Source organism: Gekko japonicus, unplaced genomic scaffold (genome assembly GCF_001447785.1).
Source record: "Gekko japonicus isolate JY-2015 unplaced genomic scaffold, Gekko_japonicus_V1.1 scaffold738, whole genome shotgun sequence".
In the NCBI taxonomy this organism is placed as follows: Eukaryota; Metazoa; Chordata; class Lepidosauria; order Squamata; family Gekkonidae; genus Gekko; species Gekko japonicus.
In genome coordinates, this window is record NW_015173145.1 from 111,881 (window position 1) to 135,529 (window position 23,649).

General features: G+C 45.3%; 1 protein-coding gene across 1 annotated transcript in view; it reads left to right on the forward strand.

Annotated features, from left to right (window-relative positions):
- Positions 1 to 23,649, forward strand: part of CYSTM1 (cysteine-rich transmembrane module containing 1) — a gene marked incomplete at its 3' end in the record, with an annotated part of 53,438 nt that overhangs the window by 3,336 nt on the left and 26,453 nt on the right. The window contains exon 2 of the mRNA XM_015422312.1: positions 20,910 to 21,181. Coding sequence (XP_015277798.1) covers positions 20,929 to 21,181 — 253 coding nt within the window. The remainder of the gene's footprint in view (positions 1 to 20,909; positions 21,182 to 23,649) is intronic.

A 23,649-nucleotide genomic window follows, 5' to 3' on the forward strand; every position in this document is an offset into this window, starting at 1 on the left:
AAGTTCTACACTTCTCTTTCCGCTTCCTTGGGAAGCAGGGAGAAGAGAGCTTTAACCTGGAACTTTCCCATGCTTGGTGTGTGTTTGTTTTTGGAGTTAAATCTCAAATAGGCTAAATCCCAAATAGGCTAAAGGGTAGCACAAAAATATCTACCTTAAAATACTTTTATCTCACCTTTCTTAAAAGTGGTCCAAGGTGGCTCACGATAAATGTCTTCAAAGCCCGAAACTTAAAAGTACAGATTAAAAATAAAATCACAACAATAACCAACGGCAAAAACATGGGCAGGAGAAAAATACAGTCCCACAGATTCAGCCAAAGACTCGTTATTGAGAACCACCTCACAGACTTTCTTAACACTTGCTGGCAGGTCATGCCACAAGATCAGAACAATAATTATAAAAGCCCACATTGTGCCAAAGTGAAGCAAACATATCTAACAAATAGGACAATAAGTGAGAACTGATTGGTAATTTGGGCATGAGAAGGTCTGTAACTCGGCAGTTCGAGACCCGAGTGCCGCGTGACGGAGTGAGTTCCCGTCTCTGGCCTCAGTTCCTGCCAACCTAGCAGTTCGAAAGCAAGAAATTGCAAGTAGATAAATAGGTCCTGCTTTGGTGGGAAGGTAACGGCGTTCCATGCGCCTCTGCATCCAGTCACGCTGGCCACATGACCATGGAAACGTCTTTGGATAGCGCTGTCTCTTCGATTTGGAAATGGAGTTGAGCACCGCCCCCTAGAGTCGGATTCAACTAGCTTTTGAGCAAGGGAAACCTTTACCTAAAGGTCAGTGTAAAAAAAGCCACATTATGTTGTCACCAAATAAACTTGGGCTGGAGATCACAAGGTCATGCAAAAGTATCTTGAAAACAAGATACTTGGAAACAATGGTATTGCTAGAACACTTGACGGGGCAGAAAGGAAGTCGAAACTGAGCTGACTTGAGAAGTGGTGCCAGTGAATCTTGCAGTATCATGTGCAACACTCTCCCCCTCCTTTAAGGCCTTGCTGTTCTCTGGTACCTTCCACGCTTGCTGTCTTGAACTTCTAAATGGGGTAAGGCCAATAAAACATAGGCTCATAAAACGTAGGTTGACCAGTGTAAGCTTTATGCAGATTTTGCACATAACAGTCTTAACAGCCATATTTACAGGCTCGAGAACCCAGAATGTAGCTAGGGCAGTTTATTCTGCTGCAATAACACAGTTTTCTAGTCTTCTTTTTCTCAGTTTATTGGTTATCCTACAGGCATTTTTGGTCTGTGGTCTCTTGAGATTTAACCAGGCATGTCATTGTTATGTAAATGAACATTTCTTTGATCTGTGTGTGTGTTGTTCCAGATGATTCTGGTCAGGCCTGGTTCAAACATAGGCATACATACCTAACAAGCCCTATTTTTAGTCAAGGCCAGCAACTGTTCTCCTATATTTCTGGTTGTATCCATGACAGTATGTATGGGATTTTGATTACCTGGATGATAACCCTTGAAATTTTGAGCATTCTTCAAAATAAGGGGCTTCTTATCCTCTCTGTGACCATGTTGCCAGCATCAGTAATGATAGCTAGGTGTGTTTGAATGGAATTGTATGTTGCCAATTATTGGATTTTTTAAAAAACAAAACTTACCAGTGTAGATTTAAGAAGCTGAATTGCTGCCTTCAGTTTCTGGGGGAATTTAGCTAAATGGCAGGCCTCAGCGAGAGGTGGGGTACTAGCGAGGATCTACTACCTATGTCTACAGAGATCTTTCCCTTTGACAGAGCTCCCATTAACCAGCCCAAGGGTAAAATAAATAATGTTTTATTGATTGGAAATTAATGTACAAGGAACACCTGTACCCAGGTGTTCTGATATCCATGGAAGCTGAAAGGTCTCTGTGTAATTGTGGACAATCTGGTTAGTGACATGGAAGGTATTACTTACCATCTCAATAACATGGCGGGTGTATAACCTATCTGAATTCAGTGCACTGTGTCTTCAACTTTATTCTAAATAGAAAATAGGCAACAGTTCATATTGTGAGAGCTATTCAGACAGAGGAATTGCTGCCAGATAACTTTCTGTGCTGTGTGTTTTGGGGAGTTTACAGCATGCGTCGGTCAACAGGGCAATATGAGTTGCTGTACAGACTTGTAACAAATAGCATGAGTAAGACTGTTTCTTTTCTCTCATGGGATGGGGCAGTCGGTCAATGGTGACGGCATCTTAGCCAGATAGGAAGCCGCACTCTTCAAGAGATGGGGTCACCTGGAGGGGGGGAGGGGCTTTTGTCCTCCTTGCTGTCCCTGGGCAGTAGACGGCAGGGCTCCTGAGAGCGCCCCATAAAGGGACTTGCCATCAGTCGTTAGCCGGGGGCTATGGAATCTTTTGCCTTTGTTTTCTCAAGTAAAGATGCTTTTCCAAATGGCGCCATCTTGGTGGAAACATAAGAGGCTATTCTACTGAGAACGTTTGAATGCTTGCCTTTCCCCCCAGCACCGATAGCAATAGAAAAACATCCATGATATACCATTTGAAAACAAGATTAACATGCAGCAATGCATACATGCAGTGCCAGCTATAAATCTGATGTATGCCCTAGGTCAGTATCCTAGCCACCAAAACACTGTTTTAATCCCAAGAACAAACTCTGCCATAATACCCTCTTAAAGAGTTCTTATTTGTTTTATTTATTATTTCAATTGATCTACTCCCCCACAAAGGTGGGCTGAGAGCAGTTCATAGCAGTATAAAAACAGAGGTAATAAATATAGTTAAAACAGAATAAAATACAGAGTACAAGCAGCAAACAGTTTACAATGATAGCGGTGGATCCAGCATTACCCTCCCTCCCTAAATACACTTAACCTGTCAGTAAAGCTTGGCCTTATAGGCCCTGCAGAACATAGGGAGGCCCCATAGGGCTCAGGTCTCATCTGAGAGGGCAGTCCACCAGGACAGGGCTACAATTGAAAAAGCCCTCACCCTGGTGGACACTGAACATGTGACCCAAGGACCCTGCAGCACCAGACAAGATGATGAGCACAGGGTCATATCACCCTGGTGGACACTGAACATGTGACCCAAGGACCCAGCAGCACCAGTAGGCCACAGGGTCATAAAGGGAGAGACAGTCTCTCAGGTATGATGGTCCCAGACTTTTTTGGGGTTTAAAGGTCAAAAACAGCACCATGAATTTGACCTGGAAACCAATAGGCAGCCAACGCAGCTGCTTCAACTAAGGCTGTATGTATGAAGACCAAGATGTTAACAGTCAGAAGCCTGGCAGCTGCATCTTGGACATCCTAAAGTCTCTCAAGTGCCTTCAAGGGCAGCCCTGCATAGAGCAAATTGCGGTAGTCTATTCTGGATGTGACTGTGGCATGACTCGCTGTGGCCAGGTCTGGCTAGGACAGATAGGGGGCCAGCTGACAGGCCTGGGGTGGATAGAAAAAAGCCTGCCTTGCAGCTGTGGACACCTGCTTGTCCAAGGTAAGAGGAAACCCCCAGACTCTTCACAGAGAGTCCACTAATGAGAGCTGGACCCCATCCAGAGCCCGAAACTGCAGTCCCTCCACAGGCCTAGTCTTACCCAGCCACATCACTTCAGTCTTGGACAGATTTTCAACCGGCTCTGCCTCGGCCATTGAAGCACAGAGTCCAGGCACTGGGTCAGAGAAGAGAGAGCCACTACCGGTTGTTTATCCAACAGGAGGAAGAGCTGGGTGTCATCAGCGTACTGGATCTTCTTCGTAAGGTAGATCTGCAAGGGGGACTCTTCCTTGCCTCTCTCACGAAGCTTTTCCAAGGGAGTGGGGTAGCAAATGAGAATGCTTGGTCCCAGGCAATGGCTGATTGCCCCTGGCAGTGGAGGGGAAACAGAGAGAAGGCCCTGTTGAGAAGTGTGGCATTGCTGCCTGGGAGGGGGGGGGGGGTTCTTCAGGTGCCTGTGTCCAGGTCATGAAGGGCTTTAATAGTAAGTGCCGGCACTTTCAACAGGATCTGGAAAGAAATAGCAACCAATGTAGGAACCTCAAAATTGGTGTAATAGGTTCCCTGCAGTGAATGATGGGACACAAATGGGCTGCTGTGATCGGCATCGGCTGAAGCTTGAGTTACTTTCAAGGGCATCCCTGCATACAGCGTATTACAGTATTCAAGATTAGGGATGGGCAGAAACTGGGGAAATGGAGGTTCGTGAAGGTTCATGGGGTCTCACAAACCTTTCCGTTTAACAAACCGGTTTGAGGTTCGTGGTTTGTGATGCGGTGTGTTTTGCAAAAGCCATTTTAAAGGTTCCCCTTAAAATAGCTTTTGCAAGCCGCGCTGCTGCCACTGTGTGACCACGGTCTCTTTAAATGCCTTCTTCAAGCCCCACCACAGGCACCAGCGTGTCTGTTGACATGACCCACACAAACCTCCCAAAGCCACGTGGGAGGTTCATGGGGGCGAGATGGCATGAACAAAGTTCTTGACGAATTTCAGTTCATAATTCAGTTCCTGCCCTTCCCTATTCAAGGCTACTGTTGAGTGAGTCTGCGTGGCCAGGTCTGCCTGCAGTTCACCACTTCTTGGAGCATGCAGGAATCACTTTAGTCCTAAACATAACATTCAGGAAGTTTCTTTATGGTCTTCTTCCGCTGTTTTTCCTGGCTGGTGGGAGTAATAACACCAGGCCGACCGAGGCTTTTGACTTTCCCCTCAGCATACCCACCCACAAAAGTAGGGTACAGAATGACTCCGCAGACCCCAGGATGTGGTAGAATCATATCCTCCTACTCCCAAGGTGTCTGCCATTTTGGAAGCTTCATTTTCAGGAGATGAGCCAGAAGATAACGGATTCCCCTAATAGCCCCCTTCCCAGTCTTGTGCCATAGGATCCCCTGTCCAAAGCATACTGCTGGTGGTAGCTCAGACTGTCTCATGAGATTGTGGTAATTGTGCCTGTTGCAAGTCCTGTAATAGCTCTGATTCTTCTGATGTAGAAGAAGCTGTTTGGGCAAGCTGTCCTATTCATGGCTGAATGTTCGTCTTTACTGCCAAAAGCCTTTCATACTGAGGTCCAGTGTTCCCTCTAAGCTGAGTTAGTGTGAGGTAGCTCAGTTTTTTAGCCTCCAGCTCACACATTTTTGTCTTAGCTCAGGAAGGATGGCTCCAGAGCAAACTAATTTATGCAGCAGCCAAATCGCTCGCTCACAACTTTAATGCCAGGAGCTGACAAAGTAGAATTTTTGCTCACAAGACCCCACAGCTTAGAGGGAGCATTGCTGGGGTCCCTAACCTTTCTGAGCTTGTGGGCACATTTGGAATTGGGCGGTGGGCACAATCACACATTGGCTGCCACAGGAGGCAGCCACTTATACAGAGGAAGCCCAGGTGCAGGGGAGAAGAAAGGTAGTTAAAGATACACTGGAAAAGAGAGGTAAGAGAGAATGAAACAAATGCTGTAGAGGCAGCTGCCATTGAAACAGTGTTATTTTCATCTACGTAGACAATTGGATCTTCAGTGGCAAATCAGAAGCCCTGATGGGGAGGAGCCCCATCTGGCCCCACCTACTTTCTAAAAACACTTGGTAAGTACCAAAAAAGGTGGTGGGCCATGGGCACCAAGCTGTGGACCCCTGAGCTAGATCCAAGTGCTCCTTGGCCTGAGATATTTTAGGCACGTCATCCCTTGGTTTCCAGTGCAGGGTCTGGGCTGAGGGTATCTGCATCCCTGCCGTCTGCATCTACGTCTGCAGCTTCCTTACTTTGTTCCATATAATTCAGTTTGAGCCACTGAGGACTGTGCCAGTCCCTGTCTGCATATTCTTGCCCTGAGCTTGGTTTTCCCCTGTATGTCCTCTGCAAATAGTGGAACCATTGAGAATGATTTGAAACGATGCCTTTAAAATCGTAATGGTCTGGGGGTGAGCCCAACCCACGCAACGAGGACAAAGAACATGTTTGTTTTAAACTCGGGCCTGGTGAGGTCCGTCCAGATGCACAGCCAGTTGGATCTGGCCATGCTTTAGTGGTGATCTGGTGACCCTGTGAGAGAGGCTGGAGTCTCTGGTGAAAAGGCCTCCTCCCAGCAAGGCTAGCGGTAGAAAGGAACTGTTTACCCTCTGTTGAGCAATGAATGGGCTTGCACTGAGGGTGGAGTGGTGTTAATTCTGTTGATAGTCCGGTGGACTTCCCTTGGTCAGCTGGGAATACCCCAGAAGGAACTGGAACACCGTGACTTTCAGAACTGAGTCTGAATGGTATGTGTCCTTGTTTTTTCATTCTGCTGCATTTTGAAGAGAGACCGTTTGCCGGTCAGGATTGACGGTGTACAGATCTCAAAAGAGAGACTCAACTTCTGCTCGTTGCTTCTCTAAAGAGAAAGCAGTTTACCTGCTGGCTATGGGTAAATTAGAATAAAAGCTAAGAAAGGAGCAAATGAGATGGAAGCTTGTGGAAACTTGAGCAAATGAGATGGAAGCTTGTGGAAACTCTCAAAGACACTTGGGACTTGCCACATGAGAAGTGAAGCGACGTATTACATCCCCCCCCCCTTCCCTGCCCCACAGGTAATCATTAAACCCAAGCAGCTGGTGCATGTCTGGGTAAAATAACATAAGAATCAAAAATTGCTGAAGAAATCACTGAGTTTATTTAAAACATTTTAAACCCAAGTCAGGTTTGACAGTGTTGGATTCTCAATATTTGGCTTCATAAATTTTCCAAGTATAACATGTTTCCTGTGTAGGTACCTGCCACAGAAAGTCACAGCAAAATGGGAACTCCTTGCCACTTGTATCCATGTTGCAGGCCTGTCTTGGAGTGTAGTCTTCTGTATTTTAACATATACGGCATATGCACATGATAGAAAGGCCATGCATGAAGTAGTCCTCCTGTCCTGTATCCCCCCCAGTTCAGGGTTAAAAGGCTCTGACACTATATAATTAAGACTACAGCAAAGTTCATTGTCCCGTGGCTCATTTGTCACATTGCTTCCAGCCAAACTGACTTTCCCTTGCATCAGTTGCACAGGTTCTCAGCATGCTGTAGCTGACAAATACTTGAAGGTGGAAAGTGCCATCAGGTAGCAGCTGACTTACGGCAACCATGCAGAGGTTTCAAGGGTAGAGATGAAAAGAGAGAGGTTGCCATTGCTTGCCTCTGCATACCAACCTTGGACTTTCTTGGGAGGTTTCCCATCCAAGAATTAACCGGGACCGACCTTGCTTAGCTTCCAGGAGTGGAGGCGATCCGGCCAGTCTGGGCCATCCATGTTAGGGCGGAGCACTTAGGAATGCCAAAGAGTGCTCAGAGCTGGACAGTAGCTAAGAGGCTTGCAGGGGGTAATTATCAGCAGGAGTCATTTCCTGCGGGAGCGCACAGGAGCGGAGCTCTGGCAGTAAGGAGCCCAGGGGGTGGGCACATGCAACAAGCCCCCTCCCCCTGCTCCCAGCAGCCCTCAATTGGGCCATGAGGCGCAAGAAGCAGCCAGGTAAGTTGCAGAGGCCCCCCCCCCGGCCCGCCTTCAGGTACGAGCTTTTCCTCCCCTGTGAGAGCAGATCTGCACGTTCCCCTCCCCCCCATAGCTAGCAATCCAAAACAGTCCAGTGGCACCTTTAAGATCAAGTTTTATTCAGGTACAAGCTCTCCCTCCTCTGTGAGGGCAGATCGGCCCTCCCCCCCCCCAATAGCTAGCAATCTAAAACACTCCAGTGGAGCCTGAGCGGTGGGTGTCGCCTTCTGACACACTACCGGTGATGTCAGGGTGTGTGGCATATGCAAATAAGTTATGCTAATGAACTCCTGCACCTCTTTTTCTATGAAATGACCTCTGATTATCAATAGCTAATTCTCAGCCCATTGCCTGAAAACCAAGATGGTCACGCAAAGCTGTGTGATGTGGCTGTTTGTGTGGCTTCTAGAAATGGGGCATCTTTCCCGTCACAGGGAGATTCTGCTTCTTATAAAAGGTAAAGGTAATTCTAGGCTTCCAGCCAGCCTCTGAATTTTTTTAATCTCCAGTGATTTCTCTGTAAGAGGCCAGTAGTAGAAGTAGCTGCCTTCTGTTGCTGTGAGTGTTAAATTTTTTTGGCTTACATCAGGGAGGCCTTAGTCGTCGTTTACAGCACCTTGCATATTTCATTCCTTGTTCTCCTTGAAATTTCTGGCCGAGTCAGCGCGGCATGTGTGCAGATCTGCTGGGTATAAGTATTCTTCTGGCAAGGCAGTTGAGGACCATGTCCTCTGTTTCTGAGCATAACCTCTTTGGGGAAGAGGTTCTTCTGTCTGACTTCTACCAATTCAAGTGGAACATCTTAATATCTATACTTGTTTGGGAAAAAAAATAAATGAATGTCTGCACTGTGTGATTTTGATAGGTCAGGTTTTATTGGGCTTCCAATTTAACACTCATGGAATCAGGCCAGTATACTAATATTTTAGATTCAGTAAAGATACAGTACTGGAGTAAAAGGTAAAGGTAAAGGTTCCCTTGCTCGAAAGCCAGTCGATTCCGACTCTAGGGTTGTGGTGCTCATCTCCGTTTCAAAGCCGAAGAGCCAGCGCTGTCCCAAGACGTTTCCGTGGTCATGTGGCCGGCCTGACTAAACACCAAGGTGCACGGAACGCTGTTCCCTTCCCACCGAAGTGGTACCTATTTATCTACTTGCAATTTCTTGCTTTCGAACTAGAGATGGGTATCTGTTGCAAATACCACACATATTTGGTATAACCTCCCAAAATTTATATTGTCTGGCTAAAGATTTGTTTTCAAAACAAACTTCTGGGGTTTTGGGGGGTGGTATTTGTTGAGGTTTTCTTTCTTTCTTTCTTTTAAAATACCCGAAGGTACACTTTTATTATTTTTCTTTCCTTATACACTACAAACATACATGAAAACAGACAACGCATAACTACCACTAACAAACATAAAACATATAGCAGGAAGCTTATTCCATATTCTATTCTTCAATTATCTATTTGTTACATTTCTAATCTCATTGTCTATTTTACTAGCTTTATCTTTTCTGCATTCTCAAATTTCCATCAAGTTATTACGCTTATATTATACCAGTCATAAAATCTCTTCCAAGTTTTTTGAAAAGTCCATTCTGTTCCAGCTCTCATCTCCAATGCCAGTTTGTCATTCTCAGCCGTTTCAAACAGTTTATTCACATATTCTTGTTTTGTTGGAGTCTCCATTGTTTTCCAGTATTTAGCATATAAAATCCTTGCAGCTGTCGACAAGTGAACAATCAAATACCTATCTGCTTTATCAAAGTCTTTCGGAAATATATTCAGTAACAATATCTCTGGAGTAAATAGGACCTTTGTTCTTATTATTTTTTGTATTATTTCATGTACCCATTTCTAAAACCTTTTTGTAACATCACATTGCCACCACATATGATAAAATGAACCAGTCTTATTCTTACATTTCCAACATTTATCTGAGCAATTAGCATTTTGTTTAGCTAGTCTATCTGGTGTAATATACCACCTATAAAACATCTTATACATATTCTCTTTATATGACACAGCAATGACAGCATTAGTCAATTTAATGTTTTTCAACCAAATCTGTTCCCACTCCTCCAAGTTAATATTACGCCCGATATTCTGGGCCCATGCAATCATATTTTTTTTCACCATTTCATCTGTCATCACATCATCTAATATAATCTTATATAATTTCTTTATCACTATTTTCTGATGTTAATATAGTTTCTTCCAACTCAGTTATTTTATTATTAAAACCTAGCCTCTTGTCCTTTAAATATATTGATTCCAATTGCGCTTTCTTCCACCAGGATAACTGTTCTGGTAATTTCAGGTTGTCTTTTTTGTCCAAAATGTCCTGGTATCTTAGCGGTTCTTCTCCCACGTACACATTTGGTAAAGTAAATGCCTCTAAAGGTATTATTAATCTCGATCTTTTGGTATAAAAGTTTTTGTGTATAGAGTCCCAGACCTTTAGTAGTGCTGCTCTCAGCCTGCTTGAAGTATTTTTGGAAGCCTGCTTTTTCATACTACAAAAAAGCATTCCATCCTAATAGTAGGTAATTAGGGCTTTTTCAGTGGCGGCTCCTACCTGGGAGAATGAGCTCCCGGAGGAGATCAGGGCCCTGCGGGACCTCTCACAGTTCCGCAGGGCCTGCAAGACGGAGCTCTTCCGCCAGGCTTTCAACTAGGAGCCGCCACTACCACCACCAACAACTATTTTGTGGTAACAATGGGGTAATGGGATAACCCATTATAAAGATCTTGCCACAGTATCGCAATGGATCGGTACCGCTGAATCGAGCTCTTGGGTAATATCTGTTGGTCATCATCTTGATTCGATCTGCATGATGAACATCATTGAGCACTTTATTATTGTTAATTATGGTTGTTTTAATTCTGTTTTTGATGTTTTATATTGGCACATGGTTGCCCTTGTTTGTAAGCCGTCCTGAGCCCGTTCGCGGGGAGGGTGGGATAGAAATGCAATAATAAATAAAATAAAATAAATACCGATGTGGATAAAGCCGGATGACACAGTTTAAACTGAAACTAAGTGTTGTGATTGGGTCAGGCAGACTTGGAGTCCACCAACTGCTTAACCACATGACAGCTTATTGCCTCAACTGTAATAGGCTGGTGACTAAAAGTTTCTACTGGGTGTTTAAGGAAGTTACATCTGGAGGAGAGCTCCTGTTATTGAAATGCTTGATTGTGGAGTTAAAGCTGCCATCAAATGCTTAGTTGTATGGTTAGAGAAGCTACTTGATCACCCTATATATCTCTATGTCTGTTGGAGCTTGTTTTGACATTTTCATTGTTTGCTGCCTTGGGGGTGTAAGTTGGAAGGGCAGCTTGGAACATTCTTTAAATGAATAAATTGTTGCTCTTAAGCAACTTGCTTGCACATATTTGTAGGAGAAAGGCATTGAATTCAAAAACATCCTGTTGGCATGGCTACTAACCACTCAGTCAAGGGAGCCAACATGAAGGACCGGTTGGAATGTACATGGTCTAGCCTCAGTCAGGCTGGCTTTTCAGGGGCTTCTTTTATTGCTTTGGTTAATTTACAAAGAACTATTTTCCTGAATATTTAGGGGGTTCTTCCCCCACACACACACACACCTTGTTTGTGAGTGAACTTCTGGTTTTTGGCACAGGAACAATCCAATCTGTTATTCAATATGTTGTAATGCATTAATTGCTTCCCTTCTGTAGCATCTGCATCTACAACAGAATGTGCAAGGCAGGTGAAATGATTTGTTTCTCTGATTCGGGCTGGTATAAGAGTGCTCGAGCATTTCTGTTCCACAGACCTCTAACTGCAAAGGGAAAAAGAGGCTGAATTTCAGATATGCAAAGAGAAGAAGCCAAAGTGGCTGAATTCTGAACGCTGCTAATGGACCACTTACAAAGCTGAAAACTGTCTAAATCCTTCACATTTATTTTTTTAAAAAACATTCATGGCATATCTCTGTTAAATGCAGCATTTCATACTTTCGTCTAGGCACAAGTATATACCCTTATGTGGATTTTCTGAGATGCAAGTTTCAGAAAAATGATACATGAACCCAACTTCTCTGACACATACAAACTTGAAGATCTTCAGGGGAAAGTTTTCTTATGGTGCTGTGTGACCTAAGGTCATAGTGATAATGCCCGCTGGGGGGGCTCTTGCGAAGGGAGGTTTGCTTGGCTGATTATTTTTTTTCTCTTGGGAGATGTTAAGACTTCCTGGCTCTGAAAGGCCTGATGAAGCAATTGTTACATGCTGGTTTTAAAACTGACACAGTATATTGCCTTGTTGGTTCTGTCTTAGTTTAAGCCTTCTGCCTTGGTTGTTTACTAATGTGTATAAGCCGTTCTGAGAGCCACTTAAGCTTGACAGGAAGATGTAGCATACCTGAATTGGTGCAGCATAGGCATGGTTACCCTACAAGGTTACTCTTCACCAGGGGTCATTTCATAGAAAAAGAGGTGCAGGAGCTCATTAGCATAACTTATTAGCATAACTTATTAGCGGTGGCTCAAGTGATTAAGATGCTGAACTGCAGACTGGAAGGTCGGTAGTTCAGCAGTTCGAGACCCGAGTGCCACATGACGGAGTGAGCTCCCATCTCTGGTTCCAGCTCCTGCCAACCTAGCAGTTCGAAAGCAAGAAATTGCAAGTAGATAAATAGGTACCACTTTGGTGTGCCTTGGTGTTTAGTCATGCCGGCCACATGGCCACGGAAACGTCTTTGGACAGCGCTGGCTCTTTGGCTTTGAAACGGATATGAGCACCACAACCCTAGAGTCGGATTCGATTAGCTTTCGAGCAAGGGAAACCTTTACCTTTACCTAACCTAATGTGTCTTAGCAATTGTAGATATTCCTTCAGTGGCCTTAAGTGTCAAGAGATGGCACCGGTCAAGTGCCTCCTGTGCTGTTTTGCTCAGGTCTGGAGTAGATGCACAGTTTTGTGCTTAGCACAGTGCTCTGGAAATTAGTTGTACCACAATACTCGATGATGGAGGTTCGGGGTTTCTGGATGTAGGATGTGCCTTGCATGGCCTGGAGCTCAGAAATCTTGATATAGTGTACCAGCTTCTTGCTCTGACTGAGAGCTGCTGGGAGCAGGGGGCAGGGCTTGTTGCATGTGCCCGCCCACTGGGCTCCTTACTGCCGGAGCTCCACTCCTGTGTGCTCCCGCAGGAAATGACCCCTGCTCTTCACCATGTAGTGGACTCTGTTCTGGATGCTGTAATCCATTCTGGAGTTCTGGTAATGCAAAATGAATTTATGCATTCATAACTTTCCTGTGTTCATAGTGTGTTCATGGTAGCTTATGTACATTACAGAGATTGTGGATGGAAGGGTGAACACAGTTGACTTTGTGAAGTGGGACATCCCTATTTCCCCCTCCTGAAGTTCTCTGAGCCCTTCACCCAGGTTTTGTCCCAGGAGACCAGCAAGACTGCCACAGGGGACAACGTAGGAGTCTGCAGTGGAAGAAGTGAAGGGGTAGAAATCACTGTCCCCTTTTCCGTAAATGAAAATGCCATTCAGTTGGAGAAATTGCAAGGTTGAATGCAGGCCAGTGTACCGTGGCTGAAAATACAAGTCTTAAAACTGAGTCGAAAGTTTGCCTAAAACAGACCAGCAGAGTTGATGATCTTGTTCAGTGTTAAGACCAACTCTTGGCCCAAATCTAGGCAGAACACCCTAGGTTTTGGTTAGGTGTGGTACTGAAGCTAAGCAGGTCTGAATGTTTACTAATGTGTATAAGCCGTTCTGAGAGCCACTTAAGCTTGACAGGAAGATGTAGCATACCTGAATTGGTGCAGCATAGGCATGGTTACCCTACAAGGTTACTCTTCACCAGGGGTCATTTCATAGAAGAAGAGGTGTAGGAGCTCATTAGCATAACTTATTTACATATGCCAGACCCCCTGACATCACCGGAAGTGTGTCAGAAGGCAGTCAGCGTCAGTATTGGAAGACCTTTGTAGAAGCCTGCGTGGGACATCTTGGGTTCAATGATGGAAGCAGGATGGGTTAGAACTCTAAGAAAACCCAAGTCCCCGTCTGGATTCCTAGTAGAAATCTGTCTAATCCCTGCTCCCACAGTGCTGGCCATTTAGTGACCGACTCACTGTGGAAGTGCTAATTTTAAACGCTTGACTTAGTCGTTTGACATCCTGAAGCTCATATTCTTGGTAATGCATCTACCAGTCATCCTCATGATTATGGAGGCAATTTTAGTTTCTGCTTTAGTTTCTGCTTTACAAGACTGACGTCTGCATGCTAAGAATCCCAGAAGTGAGTTGGCATAGGTAAAGGTAAACGTTTTCCTTGCTCGAAAGCTAGTCGAATCCGACTCTAGGGGGCGGTGCTCGTCTCGGTTTCCAAGCCAAAGAGCTAGCGCTGTCCAAAGATGTTTCCGTGGTCATGTGCTGGCATAACTAAATTCCGAGGCACACGGAACGCTGTTACCTTCCCACCAAAGCAGTACCTATTTATCTACTTGCAATTTCTTGCTTTCGAACTGCTAGGTTGGCAGGAGCTGGGGCCAGAGACAGGGGCACACTCCCTCACGCAGCACTCGGGTCTCAAACTGCCGAGCTACTGACCTTCTAGTCTGCAGCTCAGCATCTTAACCTCTGAGCCACTGCGGCCTTATTATTATAAATTGGCATAAACTGGCCTAAATTGTAAGAGGGTCATGACTGTGTGTTTGCTTGCTTGCACATTCTTCTTATGGAAGCCATAACAATCTGCGTGGCTCATCAGTAGCGGATGTATCCAAGTGCAAACTGGGCAATCTTTAGTGCATGTCTCAGTCCTGGTTAGCCTTAGGCAAGCCTCTGCAATAATGAAAAAAAGTTGAGTCCAGTGGCTCATTTAAGACCATCTATTCTGCTTTTGTGTGCATGCATTGTGTGTGTTCATGAATCTGAAGAAGTGTGCACGCGTGCGAAAGCTGACACCCAGAATAAAACTTTGTTGATCTTAAAGGTGCCGCTGGACTCAACTTCATTCTGCTGCTTCAGACCGACACAGCTACCTAGCACCCACCTGAATCTATAATGAAAAAAAGAAAGCTTACCCTACTGAGCTGGCAAAGGTAGAACTTGAACTCAAGATGAGACATGCTAGATCAGACTCTGGATCCATCGTAGGGGTTCCAAGCTCCAGATGGGACGTGGGAATTTCAGCTCATCTCCAGACTACAGAGATCAGTTTCCCTGGAGAAAATGGATGCTTTGGAGGGTGGACTCTGGCATTTTACCCACTGAAGTCCCTGTCCTCCCCAGGCTCCACCCCCAAATCTCCAGGGGTTTCCCAAACGAGTGGGTAACCTTCCCTTCCCACCTCCTGCCAATGCCAATCCTAATGTATCAAGTCCAGCATCCTGTTTCATACAATGGCCAGCCAGATACTTCTGGGAAGCCCTCAAGCGGGGCATGAAGGCAGTACCCCTCCCTGCCCATTACCTGCTAGCAAGAGATGTTCAGCAGTGTGTGGCCTCTGAACCTGGACGTTCCATTTGGCCATCGCTGCTTTTAACAGCAAAATCGATAGTCCCACGCTTAGTACTGCAAACTTATAGCTGTGAATTTTTATTGGCCTCCAAAAGTCATAGAATGTTGAGGGCAGTTGAGTGTTGTTGGGAGTGTTGTTGGGAGTGTTGTTGGGAGACTACAGACTTAGCTTCTGATCAGTATAGATCAGTCTATCCTGTGTGACAAAAAGGAAGGGTAATGTGTCTTGCAGGTGCAGTGACTCAAGTGTTTAAGATGCTGAACTGCAGGCTGGAAGGTCGGTAGTTCAGCAGTTCGAGACCCGAGTGTGCCGCGTGTACCAGGGGGGGATTTCCCGGTTGTTTACCTCTGATCCTTTGCCCCTCAGCCCAGAGATTTCTTGAGGTCCTGCAACTTGTTCTAGCTTGTAGGTGTTGAAAGACCCATCCGCCCATGACTTGTGTATAGACATATTTTCTTCTTCTTTTGCACTATGGTTAATATTATAAACCTCTATCATGCCCCCTTTTTTTCTTAAGTGAGTTCTCCTTTATTTAACACCTTGCTTGCTCTTTCGTCCTTCTCTGTGGCTTTCCAAGAGCTGTATTCCTTTTTGAAATGAGAACTGTGTGCAGTATTCCAAATAGCAAGATAGATATTTATATAAAGACCTTACCGTGCCAGGTGTCTTATCGTCAGCTTCTTTCCTAATACATTTGTTCCCAAACCAATAAGGTGGAGTCTATGTGGGGAAGGAAAATGCTTAATACACCAAAGACACAGTATATATAGGTGCCTGTAAAAAAAAAATCTGTGAAATACACATGCTTGAAATGGGTGAAACGATCTCTTTCTGTCAGTACAGATGGAAAGCAACTGTATATATGTTTTTGTGGGCCTCTTTTCCTTTGCTGTCATCGTCTTTTGTTACTACAAGCCACCGTTCCCTTGGCTCCCTTGTCTGTAATGCCGGGATAACGAATCTCCTAAAGCGTAACTGCTTTACAGCATTATTGTAGGATGGGTGGAAATCTCTTCTCCTGGGAAGCACTTACGGAAATTGCTTTTTTGCTAGCAGAGTTCCGAGGCACGGCAGTTGTTTCAGCTTACAGGGCTCTTGTAGCAAACAGGATACATTCTACAAGACAGAAGCTCCATAAACAATGGGAAGCAGATGGAGAAATCTCTTCCCGTTTTTGTTTTTGTTTTAAAAAAACAACAACTCATGAACCAGGAAAAGGTAGCCTGTAACTAAGCAGAGGAACCAAGAATTACCCCATGGGGAATGGTGCAGGTTCTTCCTCTTGAGATGATGATTATATAAAGGAGTATGTAAACAAAGCCTCAATTAACAGTTAAAATGCTGCCTTGTCGCTTATGAGCAGCCATGAGATGTTTATAAATTTATTTTCATTTTCACCAAAACATATTCATTTCAATCATATATATTTCATAACAAAACGACCATCTATATTTAACATTATTTATCTTTAACTAGCCTTTTAACAATTCTGTTACAACTTATGCATCTTCAACCATTCATAAATTTCCCCCCATCTACTCCAAAATAACTCCTCCGATTTATTTTGCAAAGCTATATTTAACTTATCAATTTCAGCTACTTCTAAAATTTTACACTTAAGTTCTTTTATCTATGGTATACTTTTAGATTTCCATCGTTTAGCTATTAATATTCTAGCTGCCGTCAAAATGTATACTATTATCTGGTTATGCTCTTTTATAGTATCTGGTATCATGATACCAGCCATGAGATGTTTAGTGCTAGCAAAGAAGAGCTCGCTTGAGAGAAAAAAGGAATGGTCTGATGACTGCGAGAAGTAGGAAGGCAACGGGTCACATGGAGCCTTGTTCTTCTGTCTCTGGGAGCCCCTTTACGAATCACTGACGGAGACTACTGTTCTGCCGGAGGCTGATTGTCCCTTAAAGGCAATTGGTCTCTTCCACATTTGATTTCTAATCATGTGAATTACAGGAGTGACAAACTTGTCATTTTTTATTTTATAGTGGGTCAGTGCAGCCCTTGAAAAGGTCACCTCTTGAGAGCTCCTTGGCCAGGGCCCCTTCACCGGGTCCCTGGGGGGGGTTGCGAGCCTGCGCACCCCCTCCCCCAGCCGGAGAACAGACCTTCCCCCGGGAGGGACTTCGCAGTACTAGGGAGCCATGCTTGGGGACACCCGCTTCCTCTTTGGAGTGGATTTCCCCATCCCTTTTGCCCTTAATTGATAGGTTCTCGGACCGCCTGATGCTGTGAGGGCGAACAGGCTATTTTGGTGAAGGTGTATCAGGGCAAACCTGACCAGCCACTCTTGACTTACCTGTCCCAAGGATCAGGTTGTCATTGGTAGCTTAAATGCACTGAATCCTACCCATAGCCACATCTGCAGTCTGGTTTACTATCTCAGTGCCTAATCAGAGAGAGAAGAGGAGGAGATTAGGTATATACCCCACTGTTCACTACCTGAAGGAGACTCAGAGTGGCTTACAATCTCCTTTCCCTTCCCCTCCCCACAACAGATACTCTGTGAGGTAGGTGGGGCTGAGAGAGCTCTCTCGAGAACTGCTCCTGAGAGAAAAGCTCTGAAACAACTTGTAACTGACTCAAGGTCACACCAGCAGCTGCATGTAGAGGAGTGGGGAATCAAACCCGGTCCTCCCAGATTAGCACTCCTAACCACTACACCAGATTGGTACACAGAACCCACTGGGTCTGTGCAAGTACAATGCTATTCCTTTCTAATGGGTTAAGAAGTTGAGAGCATATGGCTTCTTTGCCCACTGGATTCTCCACACCCCAGGCTGCATTTGAGCACTTTGTTGGTGCTGATGTTGCAGTAAAGGGTAGCCAGACTTTCCCTAGAACAGGAGTCCCCCAACCTTTTTGAGCCTGCAGGAACATTTGGAATTCTAACACAGCATGGTGGGTGCAGCAACAAAATGGCAGCCACAGGAGGCAAAGCCATCCACAAAACGATTGCCACGGTTTAACTTAACACAGGGTAGATACTTGTGCTTTTGGTGGCAGCTGCTGCCAAAGCAACGTTGTTGTTTTTTTAATTTGTGCAGCGCATCAGGTGTCTTGCTGGGCAAAAGCCCTACCTGGCCTCAACCGCTTCCTAAAAACACTTGGGGGTGCCACGGTGCCCACGGGTACCATGTTGGGGGACCCCTGCCCTAGAACCAGGGTCAGAAGCGGTGGCTTGAAGTAACTCAGCTAGGTTTGAGGTCAGAGCCCAGACACTTCGATGTGGCTTCTGTTCTCTCTCTTCCCCAGCCAGCCAGCCGTTGGAGAGCCTCATGCCAAGTTTTCCAGTCTGGGGAGCTGCTGCTGTTGGCAGGATACCACTGTTTGAGGCTGCTCTTGCCTGTCTTTGCCCGAAGGGCTATTTGCCGCCTTAGGGCAGACCAGAAGAAGCTGCACGTGCCACCACAAATGGTAGCACCCATTCCAGAGACGTCTGAGCTTGTGGCAGCTCGTGGCCAGTTGGGCTAAGGGAAGCTGCTGTGTGTCCGCGGCCAGGTGGCCCCATGCAGGCCTTCAAGAAGCGGCGCAGAGTGCCAAGGGGGCCCAGGAGGAAAGAGCTGTTTCCAGGAGCCTTCCTCGCCCGTCACTTTGGGGGAGGAGTTCTAATCTGCTGCCTTGTGCCCTTGTCAGATCCTGGATGCCAGGCTGGACAAAATCAGTGATTAAAGATTTAAAAAAAAACAAAAAAAAAAAAACCTGAATTTCCCCCCGATAAAATGTTTTTGAGGAAACTAAACTGATTTTTCAATAGGTTTTTATTAAGGTAGTTTGTTGTTAATGTCTCATACTGTAGTGTTTAATCTATTCATAATGTTTTTAAAAAATCTGTCAATGAGTTCCAGTAGTTCATGGATAAGGTACCCAGTCTTATGGGGTTCCGGGGGCTTCTGTATAGATAGTTTTAAGTTAACCTCTCCATCCATCCAATAGCACTCATTGCTGAGTCTGGAAGATAGAGATGCTTAATTTTGCATTGCCCCAAACTGTGGATTTATCTCTAGAGTGAACAGCGGAAATGTTTGTGAAAAATACGTAGAGGTGAGGAAAAAACAACAGACCTCACCCCTATGGTGTTTCTGCAAATGTGTGTGCAGAGTCAGACTCTCTGTAACAGAGCAAAGTTTCAAGAACTTCAGTGAACAGGAAATTGTTGGTGATGGAATTAGGAGGCACCCCCAGGAACTTTGGGGACAGGGCAAGGCGGTGGACGTGACATCAGCCGACGCTCTGGAAACTCTATTATATTATGCAGTGTTATTTCCACTTACAGTTGCCAACTACAGGTTAGGAAATTCCTGGAGATTTGGGGGTGGAGTCTAGGGAAGGTGGAGACCGGGCCAGGCTCCTGCAGTGGCTCTAGCTTAGTACTTGCTGCCAAGTGGCTGTTGTTGCTTCACGCCGGCTGGGGGTGTGGGAGGGCAGGGACAGTGAGCAGTAGTCACTGGCCACACTGGTGCTGGAAAGTGTGTGTCCATATTGGGTAAGTATCCGATTCATAATGTGTGGAATTCACTACACTGTAGAGTTCACGTGTTCATTTATGAGTGTTATTTAGCCTGGTGAGACATAGGCTGGGATTTCTCTAGATCAGCGGTTCTCAACCTGTGGGTCGCGACCCCTTTGGGGGTCGAACGACCCTTTCACAGGGGTCGCCTAAGACCGTTGGAAAACACAAATTTTCGATGGTCTTATTGTTTTTGTGATTAATCACTATGCTTTAATTATGTTCAATTTGTAACAATGAAAATACATCCTGCATATCAGATATTTACATTACGATTCATAACAGTAGCAAAATTAGTTATGAAGTAGCAACAAAAATAATTTTATGGTTGGGGGTCACCACAACATGAGGAACTGTATTAAAGGGTCGCGGCATTAGGAAGGTTGAGAACCACTGCTCTAGATCCTTGTGCTGGTTGTTATTTGCTAGTTTCCGAGTCCAACAGGAAACCCCAATAATAGGCATAATGCATAATGTATCATTTTATAATGCTTAATAATGTTTTTGTTCACATTAAGCAGCCTTTGACTCTTAATAGCTGTCGGCTCTTCCTGGGGCTTGGGCGTAGAATCTCCAGGCTCACGAATATTACTCACATTTTATATTTGATATACCCTCCCCAGACACATTTAAGCAGCACTAACTTTGAATGGCAGATCAAAACTCTCCCCCTCTCCCAAGCTCAGGCATTTCATCGTGGATTTGCTGTTAACTTTATTCTGTTGCTGCTATTATCTGCTATTTTTATTTATATCTGTAATTGCTGCTGTTTACCTCTTGCTTTCATGGGTTGTAGAATCTTATCTTAATCTGGATTTCTTTAATGTTGTAAGCTACCTTGAAGTATGTTCAGTTGAACGTGGTCATGTGAGTTGCTAAACTGGAAATAACACAATCCTCTCCCCCCCCCCCCCCCCTTTGGATTACCTTCCATGTCCTCACTTTGAGAGACTGACATAGTTTATTCCTTGAGTCTCTTTAGCACGCAAAGTATATTGTCAACAGTGTGATTTCAGTGCTTCTGCTTTTGCAAAGTTGTGATTGTTTGTGTGCTTTTGCTGGCTGTTCCATAGAGCAGCTGTTTGTAGTTCAGCAGTCACCCTCGTTTTAGAGTTACTTCAAATAGAGACTGGAAACATTCTGCCTCTTAGTGCTTTATCTCGTTAATGATTTAATAGAACCTTGTGCAGGAACAAACACTATCAGACAAAAGTCCTCTTCCTGAAAGTGTTTATATTTTAAATGATGCACAAATGATTCTGCGAAGCAGAGGAGGTGGATTTGCTTAGAAGTGTGGTCGTCTGTAGAAGTGGAGAACAGTGGTGCTTGTTGCTTATGCACGACGAAGGAAAACAAGCCAGAGCTAAATCTGTTGTTGTGCTTCCCTTTTCTTAGGAAACACTTCGCATCCTACATGAACTACGAAAATCCTCCACCATATCCCGGCCCGGGCCCTACTGCCCCGTACCCACCATATACCCAACAGCCAGGAGGACCCCCAGCTCCCGGCCCGTACCCTGGCTACCCACCGGGGCCTACGGGGCCATATCCAGCACAGGGGCCATATCCAGCACCTGAGCCAGGCTACCAAGGATATCCACAGTATGGTTGGCAGAATGCTCCTCCACCTCCCGGGCCAGTCTATGCAGATGGACCTAAAAACACAGGTAATGTCTGCTGCTTGCGTCCAACTGTGCTGCCATCATGCTTTTATTTTTCATTGTCTACCCTTATCAGTATATTTATTATCCCCAGAGTAAGGGGATTGTTAACTTCACCAAACTGAGCGGGTATGACTTGGCTTCCCTGCACTTATAGCCATCCCATCAGTTTTCTGCCCCAAAGAGTGGGGAGGATTTCCATGATGGAGAAGTGGATTGCTCTCTCCACTTCCGGCCATAGTTGCAGGTCTGGCTCTTTGCGTTTAGCCTGTCGTTGCTATTTTTGGTTCTCTTGTTTTATAAAATATGTCAGTTCCTGGTCCTAATGGGCAGGTGTTCCACAGGTTCCTAAATTGCAGGTGCAGGGAAGGTCATCTCAAGCAGCTGTCTGTGCAGCTTTTATTCTGGCAGACACATTCTTGGGATTGATCATAGCATAGCATGTATTAATACAAATTGCTGTGAAACCGACTGCTGATCCCAGAGTCCTGCTGCCCACCAGAGGGGGTGGTTGGTGGGAGGGAGGAATAAGGTAGGCCCTCCTCCCCCTTCGGAGAACTGTTAAGTGTGTTGTTCACTGCCAGCATGGATGGAGCTCTGAGCTCTGGAAGGTGGGCAGTGAGCGCAGCTGTCCACGTTCCAAAAGAACAAAAAAGAACAAGAGTGTTCCTTGACAGGAACAGCCCTTTAAGCAGCAACTGCTGCCTCTTCGCTTGCCCTCTCCTTCTAAGCATTACTCATCTCTCTACCAGTCCGGGCTGTCCAGCGCAGGGGCTTGCTCCTCTTTGCCTTCTAATGGTGGCAAAGAGCTTCTGGTGGATTGCCAGCTGTGGCATTCTAAAATGAAAGCCGGGCAAGATTACATCTTGGTGAGCCTGCAGTGCAAGAGACAGCAGAGGGAGGTTTGTCACTGTGTGCCCGTATTTCCTCTTGTGATGATCCTTCTAATTGGCTTGATTCGCAAGTAGTAGCCTGCTCCCAATGAAATCTGCTCAAAGATTTCTGCTCACTGTTGTCCCCTGAGCATGCGGCTGCCCCACCCCCATGTGCTTGTTCCTGGGTGTTGGTCAGTGAAGTAGAGACCTGCAATGGTGGGGGGGGGGTTGATTTGTTTTTTTTCTGGAGAGACCACTTTTTAATTGGGGCTGAAGAAAAATCCTGTTCTTAGAACAATCCCAAAGTTGTTGACTGTGAAACTTACAAAGCCTGTAATAGAATATATGTAAATGAGGCACCTTTGACACTTTTAACTCACGTCCTCTGCTCTGCCAAAACAAGTGGATGGGTTTCATAATAGTAGAACTCCTAGGCTGCGTCCACACTGCCACAGCTGTGGGCGTTTTGCACGTAGAAAGAAATAGTTGCCTTCCAGGTAAGAATTCCAGGTGATGTCTAATGTTCAGTGAAGTTCTCGGTAGGAAGAACTAAGCCTGAGACTGGAATGTCTTTATTTTGGTAAAAGCAGCCTACTCTGAAGCGGCTAGTAAAGCAGATCTGGGGAAATTCCTTGGCTGACTGGCTCGCTTCCAGTCTCTCGTTAATGTTAGATGTGGTCCATTGATTGAACCGATAGTACTTTCCAGGGCTCTTTTTGTAGAAAAAGCCCAGCAGGAACTCATTAGCATAATAGACCACACCCAACAGCAGAAACTCATTAGCATATTAGGCCACACCCCTGATGACACAGCTCATTAGCACATTAGGCCGCACCCCCATGTTACCAGAAGTGTAGTCATCCAGCCACACCCACCTTTCGCTTCATATTCTGTTTATCTTGTTTGTTGTCCAAACCCAGGGCTTTCTTTGGAGCAGGAACTCTTTTGCATGTTAGGCCACACACGCCTACTGTAGCCAATCCTAATGAGTTTCTGTTGTTGGGTGTGGCCTATTATGCTAATGAGTTCCTGCTGGGCGTGGCCAACTTGGGGGCCAGCTGGAATTCTGTTCCTGTGCGTTCCTGCCCCAAAATAGCCCTGGTACTTTCTCTTTTTAAACAAATAATAATAAAACAGGCTAACTTGCAATTGGTTCAGCTCTCTGCAGACCAATTCACATGGTACAAAGTCCTTGTGAGCACCATGAGACCTTCCAATCAAACAACACAGGGAGTTCCCTGTTGGTACTCCTGGCCACAGAAGACCATTTCATGAGCAACAGTTACAGGCAGTGTTCCCTCTAAGCTGAGTTAGTGTGAGCTAGCTCACAGTTTTTAAGCCTCCAGCTCACACATCTTTGTCTTAGCTCAGGAAGGATGGCTCCAGAGCAAACTGATTTATGCAGTAGCCAAGTCACTCGCTCACAACTTTAATGTCAGTAAGCTCACAAAGAAGAATTTTTGCTCACAAGACTCCACAGCTTAGAGGGAACATTGGTTACAGGTTAGTGCAACCCTATTTTCCCAGGTGCAAAGGGGTCCAATTCAAACTGGGACTACGCCACATGGGAAGAAGGGTGTAAGGTCCACTCCCTGCACT